At 38.4% G+C, this 16,534-nt stretch overlaps 1 protein-coding gene across 8 annotated transcripts in view; it reads right to left on the bottom strand.

Annotated features, from left to right (window-relative positions):
• Positions 1-16,534, bottom strand: part of CEP63 (centrosomal protein 63kDa) — a 76,019-nt gene that overhangs the window by 26,799 nt on the left and 32,686 nt on the right. For all 8 annotated transcript variants that reach the window (XM_010858272.1, XM_010858268.1, XM_010858273.1 and 5 more), the window contains one exon: positions 13,264-13,377. In XM_010858272.1, the coding sequence (XP_010856574.1) occupies positions 13,264-13,377 (114 nt within the window). The remainder of the gene's footprint in view (positions 1-13,263; positions 13,378-16,534) is intronic.

Here is a 16,534-nt window from a genome sequence, read left to right on the forward strand (position 1 = left end):
GGGTGTTTCCTAATCTTAGTAGAAAAGCTTTCAGCCTTTCACAGTGGAATATTATTCTAGCTATGGGTTTCTCATATATTGTTGCTGTTCAGTCGCTAAGTCATGTCCTGCTCTTTGCAACCCCATGAACTGCAGCATGCCAAGTTTCTCTGTCCATTACTATATCCCCGAGTTTCTTCAAACCCATGTCCGTTGAGTCAGTGATGCCATCCAACCATCTCATCCTCTGTCACCCCCTTCTCCTGTTGCCCTCAATTTTCTCCAGCATCAGCGTCTTTTACAATGAGTTAGCTCTTTGCATCAGGTGGCCAAAATATTGAACCTCTGTCAGCAAAATGATATGTGTGCTTCTTTATACGCTGTCTAGGTTTGTCATAGCTTTTCTTCCAAGGAGCATCTTTTAATTTCATGGCTGCAGTCACCATCTTCAGTGATTTTTGGGGCCCAAGAAAACAAAATGTCACTGCTTTCACTTTTTCCCCTTCTATTTGCCCTGAAGTGATGGGACTGGATGCCATGATCTTAATTTTTTGAATGCTGAGTTTTAAGTCAGATTTTTCACTCTCCTCTTCCACCTTCGTCATAAGGATTTTTAGTTCCTCTTCACTTTCTGCCATTAGATGGTGTCATCTGCATATCTGAGGTTGCTTATGTTTCTCCTGGCAATCTTGATTCCAGCTTGTGATTCATCCAGCCTGGCACTTCACATGATGTACTCTGCATGTAAGTTAAATAAGCAGGTGACAATATACAGCCTTGACGTACTTTCTCCCCCAATTTTGAACCAGCCCATTGTTTCATGTTAGGTTCTGTTGCTTCTTGACCTGCATACTGGTTTTTCAGGAGGCAAGTAAGGTGGTCTAGTATGCTCATCTCATTAAGAATCTTCCACAGTTTGTTGTTATCCATGCCACCAAAGACTTCAGTGTAGTCAATGAAGCAGAAGCAGATGTTTGGGGGAATTCCCTTGCTTTCTCTGCAATCCAACGGATGTTGGCAATTGGATCTCTAGCTCCATTGCCTTTTCTAAACCCAGCTTGTACATCTGGAAGTTCTCGGCTCGTGTACTATTGAAGCCTATCTTGAAGGATTTTGAGCATTATCTTGCTAACATGTGAAATGAGCACAAGTGTATGTAGTCTGAACATTCTTTGGCCTTGTCCTTCTTTCGGATTGGAATGAAAACCGACCTCTTTCAGTCCTGTGGCCACTGCTGAGTTTTCCAAATTTGCTGGCATATTGAGTGCAGCACTTTAACAGCATCATCTTTAAGGACTGTGAAGAGCTGAGCTAGAAGAATTCCATCACCTCCACTAGTTTTGTTCATAGTGATGCTTCCTAAGGCCCACTTGACTTCACACTCCAGGATGTCTGGCTCTAGAGAGTGATACACCATCATAGTTATCCAGGTCATTAAGACCTTTTTGTACAGTTCTTGTGTATTCTTGCCACCTCTTCTTAATCTCTTCTGTTTCTGTTAGGTCCACACCATTTCTGCCCTTTGCTGTGTCCACCTTTGCAGGAAATGTTCCCTTGGTGTCTCTTAAATTTCTTAAAGAGACCACTAGTCTTTACCATTCTATTATTTTCCTCTATTTATTTGCATTGTTCACTTAAGAAGGCTTTCTTTTCTCTCCTTGCTATTCTTCGAACTCTGTATTCAGTTGGGTTTACCTTTTCCTTTCTCCTTTGCCTTTTGCGTCTCTTCTTTTCTCAGCTATCAGAACGGCCTCCTCAGAAAACCATTTTGCCTTACTGCATTTCTTTTTCTTTGGGATGGTTTTGGTCACTACCTGTACCTGGGTTGGTTTTGGTCCTGTACAATGCTATGAACCTTCATCCATAGTTCTTCAGGCATTATCTCTGTCTCTTCATCTTTAGGCACACTGTCTCTGTCTCTCTTAGGCATTCTGGTGTGTGTTGTGTGTGTGTGTGTGTGTGTGTGTGTGTGTGTATGCCACATCTTTTTTTAATTTTTAAATTTATATTTTTAACTGAAGGATAATTGCTTTATAGAATTTTGTTGGTTTCTGCCAAACATCAATAAGACTCAACCACAGATATATGTATGTCCCCTCCCTCTTTAATCTCCCTCCCATCTCCCTCCCCATCTCAACCCTCTAGGTTGATACAGAACTCCTGTATGGGTTCCCTGAGACATACAGCAAATTCCCATTGGCTCTCTATTTTACATATGATAATATAAGTTTCCATGTTACTCTCTCCATACATCTCACCCTCTCCTCCCCCTCCTCCTCTCTTCCCCTCTCCCCATGTCCAAAAATCTGTTGTCTGTTTCTCTGCTGTTGCCCTGCAAATAAAATCTTTGGTACCATCTTTCTAGATTCCGTATATATGCATTAGTATAGGATATTTATCTTTCTCTTTCTGAGTTATTTCGTTCTGTATAATAGGCTCTAGGGTCATCCACCTCATTAGAACTGATTCAAATGTGTTCCTTTTATGGCTGAGTAATATTCCATTGTATATATGTACCACAACTTTTATTCATTCATCTGTTGATGGACATCTAGTTTGCTTCCACATTCTAGCTATTGTAAATAATGCTGCAATGAACATTGGGGTACACTGTCTTTTCAATTTTGGTTTCTTCAGGGTATGTGCCTAGGAGTGGGATTGCTGGGTCATATGGTGGTTTTATTTCTAGTTTTTTAAGGAATCTCTATACTGTCTTCCATAGTGGCTGTATCAATTTACATTCACACCAACAGAGCAAGAGGGTTCCCTTTTCTCCACACCCTCTCCAGCATTTATTATTTGTAGACTTTTTGATGATGGCCATTCTGACCAGTGTGAGGTGATATCTCATTGTAGTTTTGATTTGCATTTCTCTAATAACGAGCGATGCTGAGCATCTTTTAATGTGTTTGTTAGCCATCTGTATGTCTCATCTACAGAAATGTCTGTTTAGGTCTTTTTCCCACTTTTGTTGTTTTTCTGTTATTGAGTTGTATAAGCTGCTTGTATATTTTGGAAATTAATCCTTTGTCAGTTGTTTCATTTGCTATTATTTTCTCCCATGCTGAAGGTTGTCTTTTCACCTTGCTTATAATTTCCTTTATATATATAAATATATATATATATATATATGTCACATCTTCTTTATTCATTCATCTGCCAACGGACATTTACGTTGCTTCCATGTCTTGGCTATTATAATCAGTGCTGTTTATAATCAGTGTGTTTGGGTAGGGGGCATGTATCTTTTAGAATTACAGCTATCTGTTGATATATGCCCAGGAATAGGATAAAGCTGAGTCATATGGTAACTCTCTTTTTAGTTTTTAAAGAAACCTCCATACTACTTTCCATAGCAGCTACACAATTCATTTTGTTTATAGTTTCCTTAAAAGCATCTAAGTTTGATTAAGTCCCATTTGATTTTTTAAAAATTTTATTACTTGGGAGGCTGACCTAAGAAAACATTGCTACAATTTCTGTCACACCATGTTTTGCCTATGTTCTCCTCTAGGAGTTTTGTGCTGTTGAGTATTTTTATGACCTCCTTTTTGAACTCAGGATGTGGTAGACTGGAGAGATCTGTTTCATTGTTTATTCTTTCAGGAGACTTCTCTTGTTCTTTTAATTAGGAGTGGTTCCTCTGCTTCTTTATACTTACATTTTTAACTCTAAATTTAGGAGAAACAGTTACCTACTTGTGGCTGTTTTGTGTAGGAGCATCTGTGTGTGGCCTCCATGTGTCTAATATTTTTGGTGCAAGGGCTTTTAGTATAGAAGCCTCCCATGTCTTTCCTCAGTTTGCTGGCTGTTATCCCCTTGATACAGGGCGTGAATGGCGTTGTAACCAGAGCCTGCACTGCATGTTGAGCAGGGCCTCCTCTTTGCTCTGTGGCTGTCAAAGCTCTGTCAGGAGCAGGATCTGCTCCCCAGCTGTTGGAGCAGATGCCCCTAGATCTGTTTATGAGCTACAATGTGGGGTAGGTGTAACTGGTGCGCTTCCACTGGGAGAGGAGTCACTGATTACTCTTCTGCAGGAGCTATCCACCAGAAAGTACCCTCTTCAGTGTCAGCTTTTACCCAATGTGCATGCTCACAAAGTACACTGCTGTTACATTGCTGCTGGCACTGCTTTCAGCTGTGAAAATGTAGGAACTGGGTGTCCCTCAGGTGCTGTGCTCACAAAGTCATCAACAGAGATCCACTGGCACAGATCTACTTATGTCAGGCACTGGGACCCACCATAGTCATGATTAGTTGCACACCTGTACCCACTATGGGAGATACAGTATCATCCTGGCCCTGGCTCCACATGTCCCTGCCCACAATGCCCACAGCTACTACCTCCAGACCCACCTCAACCACAGGAGTACCAGTAATCTGCTCAGATGTCCCACCACCACTGAGCTTACAAAGGCACTCCAGGTGTAAATCTGCTGAAGTTGCAAAGCCACCAGATAAAGTTCAGATTTCAGCCCTGCTTCCAAAGTCATGTGGCCCCTGGGGATCTGCTCAGATTTCAGCTCTGCTTCTGTGTTGGACAACCCTTCTGTGTTTGCATGCTCCCAAAGCTCATGGAGGCAGAGCCATACCCACTGCAAGCATGCCAAAAATGAGGCTCCTATAGTGAGGCCCCACCTCTTCCTCTGCATGCTTGTTAACCATGCAGCTTCTATGTGGACCTCAGCTCTGTCCTGCATACACTCCCAGTTCTGGCCCACACTCCCAACGCCTTCAGGGTGTCTCCATGCAGCCAACTCCAGTCCTATGGTTTGACCTCTGAAGCCTGAGTTTTAGCACCCAGCCCCTGCATGCACCATCAGATACGTATCACAGGCTGGGGAGTGCAGTGAGGTGGCCCAGATCATCTGTGTTTTTGGTCTCTGTTCTGCCTGCCGCAAAGTATCTTCTCCCCTCCCTCTGAGCCTTTGAAGCTCCCTTTCTGTCCTGCCTGATCTCCTAGCTGATGAATGGGAGTTCCCGGGATGAGGGAATCTTTCCCCTTTCACAGCTCCCTCCCAGGGGCACTTCAGATACTTCCCCCTCATTTTTTCCACCCTACTCAAGTACATGGTGATCATTCTTGCAACTGTGGTTGTATGAGATCCTCTGTCACCATTCAGTAGGTATTCGATGAGAACTGTTTCACACGTAAATGTATTTGTGATGTATTTATGGGAGTAGGTGAGCTCCATATCCTTCTATTTCTGCCATCTTGATCTCTCCATCTTAATTATTTTAGATATAATTTTACTACTTTTATTTTTTAACTTTTATACTAGTTTTATAGGTGGATGATCTACTACCTTTACTATATGTTTGCCTTTACCAGTAAGTTTTTTTTTCTTTCATAATTTTCTTGTTTCTAGAAATTGGCTTTTCTTTTCCATTTATAGGAGTTCCTTTATTAATGTGACTTCCAGAAAATTTTACACATAGGTGGTTCATATTATATTTCTATTGGACAGAGCTACACTAGAATATCTCAGGACTACCTCTTCCAATATGAAAAGTCAGAAAGATAAATATAAACATTTACAAAATTATTACTTCTCTTAAATATCTAGTATTAGAGGTATCTTAAAGCCAATTATTTTTAAGCCTTTTTTTCCCCCACTAGCCACTGTCACTAATTTTTTTTGAAAACCAGAGCTTTCTCTTATTAATAACAGCATTTTAACTATTCTGGTGGAGCATGTGTGTGCATTATTTGCTCAGTCATGTCTGATTCTTTGCAACCCACCAGGCTCTTTTAGTCATGGAATTCTCCAGGCAAGAACACTGGAATGGGTAGCCATTCCCGTCTCCAGGGGAATCTTCTCGACCCAGAGATCAAATATGGGTCCCCTGCATTGTAGGCAGATTCTTTACCATTCTAGTAGAGTGGGTGGAATTATTTCAACAATACAAATCACAACAGAGGTGGTTAAAAGTAAAGAAATAATTAAGAAAGTAATTTATGTCATGGAGATAAAAATAAAAGCCAAGGGTGGGCAGCTAATGTCTGAGAATAGGGAAAAGGCTGGGGACTGGGGACTAAATTCAAATCATCCTTTGGCTTTGTGGTATATAATCCTGGGCTTCAAGAAAATAACTTTTCCATATAGTGAGATTACTGAGAAGAATATGATACAAAGCAACAAGTGTTCTTTTTTTAATTTTCCAAAGAACCCCAAAATGAAGTTATGCCACTGTATGCATCAATTTTTACCACACTCTCCATTAGAGTAAACTCCAAATATGTCAGTGCAGACAACAGCTCTGCAGCATTTACACTAAATAAACATCTTGAAAGACAGCCCATCAGTGGTATAGCTCCCAGTAAGACCTTATCACTACTGTGTCTCTGTCATCATAAACTTTTAAACAGTAAACCTGAGCCAATTCAATTAAGTATATGATAATTCTACCAAGACAGTAGATTAACATTTGTGTTAGGATCATCTTTTTTTCATAAGGAAAATGGTGCCTTTAAAAATATAATATATATTCATACAAATTGTGAAATTATTTGTTCTAGCTCTGTGAAGAATACTGTTGGTAGCTTGATAGGGATTGCATTGAATCTATAAATTGCTTTGGGTAGTATACTCATTTTCACTATATTGATTCTTCCAATCCATGAACATGGTATATTTCTCCATCTGTTAGTGTCCTCTTTGATTTCTTTCACCAGTGTTTTATAGTTTTCTATATATAGGTCTTTAGTTTCTTTAGTTAGATATATTCCTAAGTATTTTATTCTTTCCGTTGCAATGGTGAATGGAATTGTTTCCTTAATTTCTCTTTCTGTTTTCTCATTATTAGTGTATAGGAATGCAAGGGATTTCTGTGTGTTGATTTTATATCCTGCAACTTTACTATAGTCATTGATTAGTTCTAGTAATTTTCTGGTGGAGTCTTTAGGGTTTTCTATGTAGAGGATCATGTCATCTGCAAATAGTGAGAGCTTTACTTCTTCTTTTCCAATTTGGATTCCTTTTATTTCTTTTTTGTATGGAAATACAAAAAACCTCGAATAGCCAAAGCGATCCTGAGAAAGAAGAATGGAACTGGAGGAATCAACCTACCTGACTTCTGCCTCTACTACAAAGCCACAGTTATCAAGACAGTATGGTACTGGCACAAAGACAGAAACATAGATCAATGGAACAAAATAGAAAGCCCACAGATAAATCCACGCACATATGAACACCTTATCTTTGACAAAGGAGGCAAGAATATACAATGGATTAAAGACAATCTCTTTAACAAGTGGTGCTGGGAAATCTGGTCAACCACTTGTAAAAGAATGAAACTAGAACACTTTCTAACACCACACACAAAAATAAACTCAAAATGGGTTAAAGATCTAAACGTAAGACCAGAAACTATAAAACTCCTAGAGGAGAACATAGGCAAAACACTCTCTGACATACATCACAGCAGGATCCTCTATGACCCACCTCCCAGAATATTGGAAATAAAAGCAAAAATAAACAAATGGGACCTAATTAAACTTAAAAGCTTCTGCACATCAAAGGAAACTATTAGCAAGGTGAAAAGACAGCCTTCAGAATGGGAGAAAATAATAGCAAATGAAGCAACTGACAAACAACTAATCTCAAAAATATACAAGCAACTCCTACAGCTCAACTCCAGAAAAATAAATGACCCAATCAAAAAATGGGCCAAAGAACTAAATAGACATTTCTCCAAAGAAGACATACAGATGGCTAACAAACACATGAAAAGATGCTCAACATCACTCATTATCAGAGAAATGCAAATCAAAACCACTATGAGGTACCATTTCACACCAGTCAGAATGGCTGCGATCCAAAAGTCTACAAATGCTGGAGAGGGTATGGAGAAAAGGGAACCCTCTTACACTGTTGGTGGGAATGCAAACTAGTACAGCCACTATGGAGAACAGTGTGGAGATTCCTTAAAAAACTGGAAATAGAACTGCCTTATGATCCAGCAATCCCACTGCTGGGCATACACACTGAGGAAACCAGAAGGGAGAGACACGTGTACCCCAATGTTCATCGCAGCACTGTTTATAATAGCCAGGACATGGAAGCAACCTAGATGTCCATCAGCAGATGAGTGGATAAGAAAGCTATGGTACATATACACAATGGAGTATTACTCAGCCATTAAAAAGAATACATTTCAATCAGTTCTAATGAGGTGGATGAAACTGGAGCCTATTATACAGAGTGAAGTAAGCCAGAAGGAAAAACACCAATACAGTATACTAACACATATATATGGAATTTAGAAAGATGATAACAATAATCCTGTGTATGAGACAGCAAAAGAGACATTGATGTATAGAACAGTCTTATGGACTCTGTGGGAGAGGGAGAGGGTGGGAAGATTTGGGAGAATGGCATTGAAACATGTAAAATATCATGTATGAAACGAGATGCCAGTCCAGGTTCGATGCACGATACTGGATGCTTGAGGCTAGTGCACTGGGACGACCCAGAGGGATGGTATGGGGAGGGAGGAGGGAGGAGGGTTCAGGATGGGGAACACGTGTATACCTGTGGTGGATTCATTTTGATATTTGGCAAAACTAATACAATTATGTAAAGTTTAAAAATAAAATAAAATTTAAAAAATATATATATTCAAATCCGAACAATATCACACAGCCCATCTAAATACTTCAAAAGGAAAACATATACAATGCAGGCTTTACTTTTCTCACATACAATGTATAAGCTAAATATTCTATATTCTGAGCTGGCTTAAAATTTTAATTTTTTTCAAATGGTCTTAATGTTCTCTAAGACTTCCCTGAATGTTTCCTTTTCGCTCACTGTATTATTTGGACAGGAGGGAAAGTAGCAAGTGATTATTTGCCCTCTAAACAGAAATGACCTTATGTTTTAGTGATTATTCTGATGTTTTCCTATGCTTATACAACCATCACTCTGTCTTTGCATCTAATAAAGTACTTACAACTGTTTAACAACTGTACTTTAAAATTTAATATATTTTAATATTTGACAGAACAAACATCACCCTCATAAAAAATGTTGCCTGATACCATTCATTTATCCTTCCACATGAATTTTAGAATCATTCTGCAAAGTTTTCAAAATGTAACAGACAACAAATTATGTGGATAACCATTTGGAAAAAAATATAGATCTCTATCAAATTCCTTGTACCAAAAGAATTTTCATATCAAATTTATTAATAAGAAGTTATAAAGCATTAGAAGAAATCTTGGCTTATGTAAGTCTTTATGGTATGACAGCAAAGATAAAAACCTTAAAGAAAAATTAACAGACTTAAGCCATTCTAAAAATTGTCTGTAAAACAACTGTATTTTCATAAAAATTACTAGGCAAAATTAAGGTAAACTGGGAAAACACACACAATTGCAACAAAACAGCAAAGAGTTAATCTATTCAATGTATATATTAAGAGCTCTTTCATAGTATAATATAAATATTCTTTAAAAATAAGCAAGGGACAGAAATAATTTACAGAAGAATGGAAAGTCATAAGTAGATAAAAAATGCTCAGCCTCATTCATAATTAAAGATGCAAATTAAATAATCAGATACCATTTTTTCCCACCTATCAGATTGGCAAAGACAAGCCTAAAAGTAGGGGAAATTAAAAGAAATATTTAAATAAATAATAGTGCTCAATAATGAGAAAGTGTGAGGAAACATACATTCTCAAACACTGCTGGTGAAAGTGTGCATCAGTACATCTTTGAAGAGTACTTTGACAATACGCATTAGAATCTTTAAGAACGTATGACTACTTTGATGCAGTAATCTTATTTCTAGGGCCATTTCCTAAGAAAATAAATGGACATAAACACCTAAATATTTAAATAAGGATGTTCACCCAAGCTCTACTTAAGAGTGAAAAAAATAAAAACCTAAAAATTCTACAATAAAATATTGGTTATATGAATTAAGGCATTTAATGGTAAACTAAGCTTCTATACAATCATTATGACTCATATTTGCTGACATGTCTTATTTAAAGAGGAAAATTTTTAACTGGTGAAAATTAAATAAAATATTGTAAAATGCTTAGCATACTGCCTGTCACATCGTAAGCAAATAATTTGCACTTTTACATAATGTTTCATGGAAAATTTCAAATGTATATAAATATGGAAAAAATAAGATGATGAACCCTTAAACATTCATCACCTAGCTTCAACAATTATCAACTTTTTGCTATTTTCAGTAATTTTTTAAGTTCACAACTATTCCTCCATTCCCATACACACATATATAGTTTTTCCTACCAAATGTACATGAATGCAATATACACTGCATGCAAGCACAGAAAAAGTCAGAAGAAATTTACATGCAAATGCTAATTATGGTAAATATCTAAAGGATGCAATTATGAGTTATTTTCTTTAATTCTCATTTTCTCAGTTTTCTAAAATGAACATGTTTTATGTCATTTTAATAGCTGACCAAAACAAAAAAACTCAAGCAAATATATGACTCAAAGCGTGAAAAGTTAGTCGGAACTCCACTTTTCTTTTTTTCACCATGCAGCTTGTGGGATCTTAGTTATCGAACCAGGGTTGAACCCAGGCCCACAGCAGTGAAAATACTGAGTACTAGCCATTGGACTGCCAGGGAATTCCCTGAACTCCATTTTTAGATGTTAAAAAATATAAAAGAAAAAATTTATCATTTTTTTTTAAATTTGGGGTATAAGTGTGGCTGTTAACAGAGAAGGCATGGCACCCCACTCCAGTACTCTTGCCTGGAAAATCCCATGGACGGAGGAGCCTGGTGGGCTGTAGCCCATGGGGTCGCGAAGAGTCGTACACGACTGAGAGACTTTCCTTTCACTTTTCACTTTCATGCATTGGAGAAGGAAATTGCAACCCACTCCTCCAGGTGTTCTTGCCTGGAGAATCCCAGGGATGGGGGAGCCTGGTGAGCTACCATCTATGGAATCGCACAGAGTCGGACACGACTGAAGCGACTTAGCAGCAGCAGTGGCTGTTAAAGGCTTCCCAGGTGGCGCTAGTGGTAAAGAACCTGCCTGCCAACACAGGAGACATTAGAAACACGGGTTTAATCCCTAGGTCAGGAAGATCCCCTGGATAAGCGCATGGCAATCCACTCCGGTATTCTTGCCTGGAGAATCCCATGGGCAGAGCAGCCTGGTGGGCTACAGTCCATAGAGTCGCAATGAGTCAGACACGACTAAAGCCACTTAGCATGCATTTGGCTATTAATATCCATTTATCCAATCTACAAAGTTTTCTACTCTTATTGTTCAATGATGATTCACTTATCAACAAAATACAATGTTTCAACCTTAAGTGGAGTTCAAAACATTATTTCACACAACTTGGGAAATTTGAAAAGATTAGATATTAAATTATTTAAGAAGTGTTTTAGTCTGTTAACATAGCAGTGGTATGTTTAATTTTTTTAAGTCCTAACCTGCTGGGAAATAAGATAATATCTATAATTTGCTTTGCAATATTTCAGCCAAAAAAAAGTAGAGAAGAATGAAATAAAATTGGCAAAATGAGTTGCTGTTCAATGAATATAGAGCCTTACTCTTGTAAGTTGAAAAGTTTTAGAGATTTGTTACACAAAAATGGACATACAGTTAATACTCTACTGTACTCTTTAAAATGGTTAAAACTATATGTTTTAATATTTTTTACCACTAATATTTAAGATTGGCAAAATGATAACTATTAATGCTGGGTAATGGGTATATAGAAATTTCTTTTAAGAACTTTTTTTTTTAATGAGGACCAGCGAGTACTGCTAAGGGAGAAAGACATAAAAGTAACAGTTTTTCCTTAATCAGAGCAGTTTTAGTTTAAACAAAACTATCAGAAGAGTTCAAATACGGAAAACAAATGTTGGCTTTTTAAAGCCTTCTTACTCTAGCTCTAGCTGAATTATGGTAAATAAAAATCTCATTTTTTCTAACAATGAAGCTTTAATTATGTTGAGTAATCACAATAGCAAATTAAAAAAAAGGATCTACGATCAACAATAAGCATACTACATAGAAGAATAAGTGAGAACTTAAAAACTAGGACTCAATTTTCTTTTTTGCCAACCTGAAGCCTATAATATCTTATAGCTATTTATGTTTGTACAGTGCTTTAGCATTCAGGTAAAAATAAAAAAACCTCTGGTCTACACTTTCAGGATTTTATTGGCCCACTCTGGCTGCATAGCTTGCTGCAGCCTAGTAAATAATTTTGATCCTTTAGATTGCTGTGGGCCTCTTGTGCCATTCTGAGTGGAGTCACTAACAGCAGAGCCATTCATGGTAGTTTACTAGCCCACTGATATTTCAGGGTAGATGATTAAAAGCCAATATATTACTAAGATTTGGAGCAGCAAATAATGCAGATTGTTTTTTACCTTTTTTAATTCGTCCCTCTAGCTCTTCTTAATTTCTCTGGTAATTCCCTCTTCTATAAAACTGAGATTTCTACCAACCTTGACAAATTATCATGATATTAAACAGACAACATATAATTACATATTCTGGATAACTACATTCAGAAGAAGCGTTGAGACAGTGTCTAGCACATTGCAGTTGTTGTTGTTCAGTCACTAAGTCCTATCTGACTCTCTCTAACCCCACAGTCATAAATATTCATTACCTTCTATGTTCACTTCCCTTTTGATCTTGGTTTTTAATTGAAAAAGCAAACAAACTGAATATGTTCCATGAAGAAAACTCCTAAATTAGGTAGCTAATTTTTTGTTTTGCTTAAGCCATCAGTTCTTCATTTAAAACGTTTCTAGTAATGTTGTAAAAAGTGTTTCTGTTCCCACAAAGATACTGCTTTTTGTTAGCGTGAATCTTTCAGTATTTGTGTTCAAACAGGCTGACTGGCCGAAGCTCCCTGGTTGAGGACCTCAGCTAAGGCACCCCCAACTATCAGAGATGGAACAAGACACAGACAGAAGTGGGGCCAAGGCAAGAGCCAGAAACAGCCTGAATAAGTAAGTCAGAGCCAGAAAGAAATGGAAAAGGAGACAGAGAGCAGAGGTAGAAAGAGAAAGGAAGGGAGAGTGAAATCAAAGTGTGGAGTGAGTAGGAGAAAGCAAGTCAGTGACAGACTGAGAGAACAAGAAAGAGCCCGAGTGAGGGAGGAAGGAACCAATGAAGGAAGGCAGCAAGCAAAGAGCAGTGGGTGTGAGGACAGGGTGAGCATGGTGAGCACACAGCGCTGCATTTTTCAAGCTGGTTCAAATTTAATAGAAACCTCTCTGCCTCTCATTATTCCAAAAAATGTCTTAAACTTACCTGAATTATCTCTGATTGTTCAGCTAGAGCCTTTCTTTGTGCCTCCAGAGAAGACACCTGTTGCTGATAAATCAAGCGCTGCTTCTCCCAGTCCAGTGATTTCTGACGAAATTCCTGAAGAGGCAATTAAGGTACTTAACTTCTAAGTGCTTCCCCTCGCTGTCACCACCTTCCAGATTCACTTTTACTTTAATTTTTCCCCAGGTCCCTGGGTACACATGCACCTTTTTCCACAGCAGGAGCCCCATTACTCACTTAACTGATAGAACTGTAGAGTAATACTAAATTCCTTACATACTGTGCCTCTGGATATCTGTCTTTCTAAATTTAACACACTAATGGTGAAGAGTACGAAACACAGATACTAAACACTGGATTCAAGATGATTTTCAAAGATCTGCTGCCACCTAAGGGTTGTTATAATTTTTTAGTGATTTTTCAGAAAACTGATGTTAAGATAATGAAAATTTCAAAATATGATTATACTTATCACTCACTACCCAAATTCTTGATATCCAAACCCGGGAACTGAACAGATTCAAACAAATGGTCAGATAAATCCCTGGGGAGCCCAATTCTCATCAGAGTCTAAAATTCAGGAACCAGACAGATTCAGTTAACACAGTATCCTTTGATATCCAAATTTTTATTATTTCAACAGAACTATAAAGACATGAATAATAAAAAATATCTGTATTAAATTTTAACAGATATCTATAACCCAAAGCCAAAGAGTTCAAAATTAATGATGGATCAATAATAACTTCAAGTTGCACGATCAAGAAAATGAGGCCAATATTCATGAAAACGAGGCAAATCAAAGGGAAAGGAAACTCAGTCTTTCTATCACTGTCCTCCAAGAGTCTCAACCCCAGAGTTTCCTTTCCCTTTGATTTGCCTCGTTTTCATGAATATTGGGCTCATTTTCTTGATTGTGCAACTTGAAGCTTAAGGTAATTACTGTTCACTTACTCATTGTTTCTATCACATATATTCCAGGTACTGTTCTAGTGCTAGGGATACAATATTTAACAAAAAAAAAAAAACAAAAATTCTAGCCCCACTCACTTGGAGGGAGACAGGCAACACATTATTGTACAGTAATTAGATAGCAATACGGTCATCTGTCAGTATCTGTGGAGGACTGGTTCCAGACCTCTGTGGTTACTAAATCCACAGATGATCACGTCCCTTATAAGAAATGGTATGTTATTCACATGTAACTAATGTGCATCCTCCCACAGACTTGAAATCATTTCTAAGTTACTTATAATGCCTAATACAATGTAAACACTGTGTAAATAACTATAAATACAATGTAAATGCTTGTGCATAACAAATTCAAGGTCTGCTTTTTGGAACTTTCTGGACTTTGCTTTTCCCAGAATATTTTAGATCCACAGTTGGTTAAATCCACGGATGCAAAACCATAGATACAGAAAGCCAACTGTACCCATTCTGGAGAAAATCGAGCATGGAGTACTCAGAGTTGGTGGTTGCAGTTTGCAAAAGGAGTGGTTAGATTGAGTAACATGAAAGTAAACACCAGGGAGATGGAGATAAAGTTATACTATTCTGAGAAGTACAAGGCCTTGATGTGGAAGCATCTTGTCATGTTCAAAGATGAGCAAGAAGCTTGGTGTGGCTGGGGGGGAGTGAGTAAAAGGGAAAAAAAAGGAAGGGAAAGGTCAGAGTTAACAGGCAGTGAGACTCTGTAGGTCATTATGATAACTTCATCTTTTAGGAGAAACTACTATAACTTTATGTACAGGAGAGAACATGATTTAACTTAAATCAAACAGAATCATTCTGGATGTTGTGCTGAGAAAAGAGAAATCATGGGTGACTCCAAGGCTTTTAGGCTTCAGCAATCTGAGGAATGGAATTACATTAACTAAAACAGAAATGGTGCTGGAAGATGAGGTAGAAAAAAGTCAGGGCCTTTATTTCAGACATGTCAAGTTTGAGACAGCTTTAGATACCGTATGGAGATGTGAAATGGGAAGTTGGAAATTGTTCTGTAGCCAAAAGTCAAGACTAGATATAGGAATATAGGAATTATCAACATATACACAGTGCTTACAGAGGAGGCAATGGCACCCCATCCAGTACTCTTGCCTGGAAAATCCCATAGACGGAGGAGTCTGGTAGGATGCAGTCCATGGGGTCACTGAATTGGACACGACTGGGTGATTTCACTTTCACTTTTCACTCTCATGCATTGGAGAAGGAAATGGCAACCCACTCCAGTGTTCTTCCCTGGAGAATCGCAGGGACAGGGGAGCCTGGTAGGCTGCCGTCTATGGGGTTGCACAGAGTTGGACACGACTGAGGCGACTTAGCAGCAGCAGCAGCAACACAGTGCTTAAAACTATGAGACTGAATGGTATCACCAAGGGAGTGGCCTCGACAGAAAAAAGAAGAGGTACAACAACACAGCTGTAGGGTGTTCCAATGATAAAAGGTTGGGGAGAAAAAATAATTGAGAAGGAGTAGCAAACAAGGTAGGAGAAAACCCAGGGAAGTACAATTGTTCTCCAAGCCAAATCCAGAAAGCCAAACCCAGCTGAGTCCAATGCTGCAGACAGGATATGGAAGATGAGGGTGGACACAGGCTTCAGTAATGCAAATTCACTGGTGACCTCCATGCCAATAGCTTCTGCAGAGGAGAGAAAGGCTTACTGAGTGAGTGTAAGAAAAACGGAAGGAAAGGAACTAGAGACAAAATAGTGGGCCTTAGAAAGCATCATTACGAACAAAGCTAGTGGAGGTGATGGAATTCCAGTTGAGCTATTTCAAATCCCGAAAGATGATGCTGTGCAAGTGCTGCACTTAATATGCCAGCAAATTTGGAAAACTCAGCAGTGGCCACAGGACTGGAAAAGATCAGTTTTCATTCCAATCCCAAAGAAAGGCAATGCCAAAGAATGCTCAAACTACCACACAATTGCACTCATCTCACACGCTAGTCAAGTAATGCTCAAAATTCTCCAAGCCAGCCTTCAGCAATACGTGAACCATGAACTTCCAGATGTTCAAGCTGGTTTTAGAAAAGGCAGAGGAACCAGAGATCAAATTGCCAACATCCACTGGATCATGGAAAAAGCAAGAGAGTTCCAGGAAAACATCTATTTCTGCTTTATTGACTATGCCAAAGCCTTTGACTGTGTGGATCACAATCAACTATGGAAAATTCTGAAAGAGATGGGAATACCAGACCACCTGACCTGACTCTTGAGAAACCTGTATGCAGGTCAGGAAGCAACAGTTA

Source organism: Bison bison, unplaced genomic scaffold (assembly GCF_000754665.1).
Source record: "Bison bison bison isolate TAMUID 2011002044 unplaced genomic scaffold, Bison_UMD1.0 scf7180017864384, whole genome shotgun sequence".
Classification (NCBI taxonomy): Eukaryota; Metazoa; Chordata; class Mammalia; order Artiodactyla; family Bovidae; genus Bison; species Bison bison.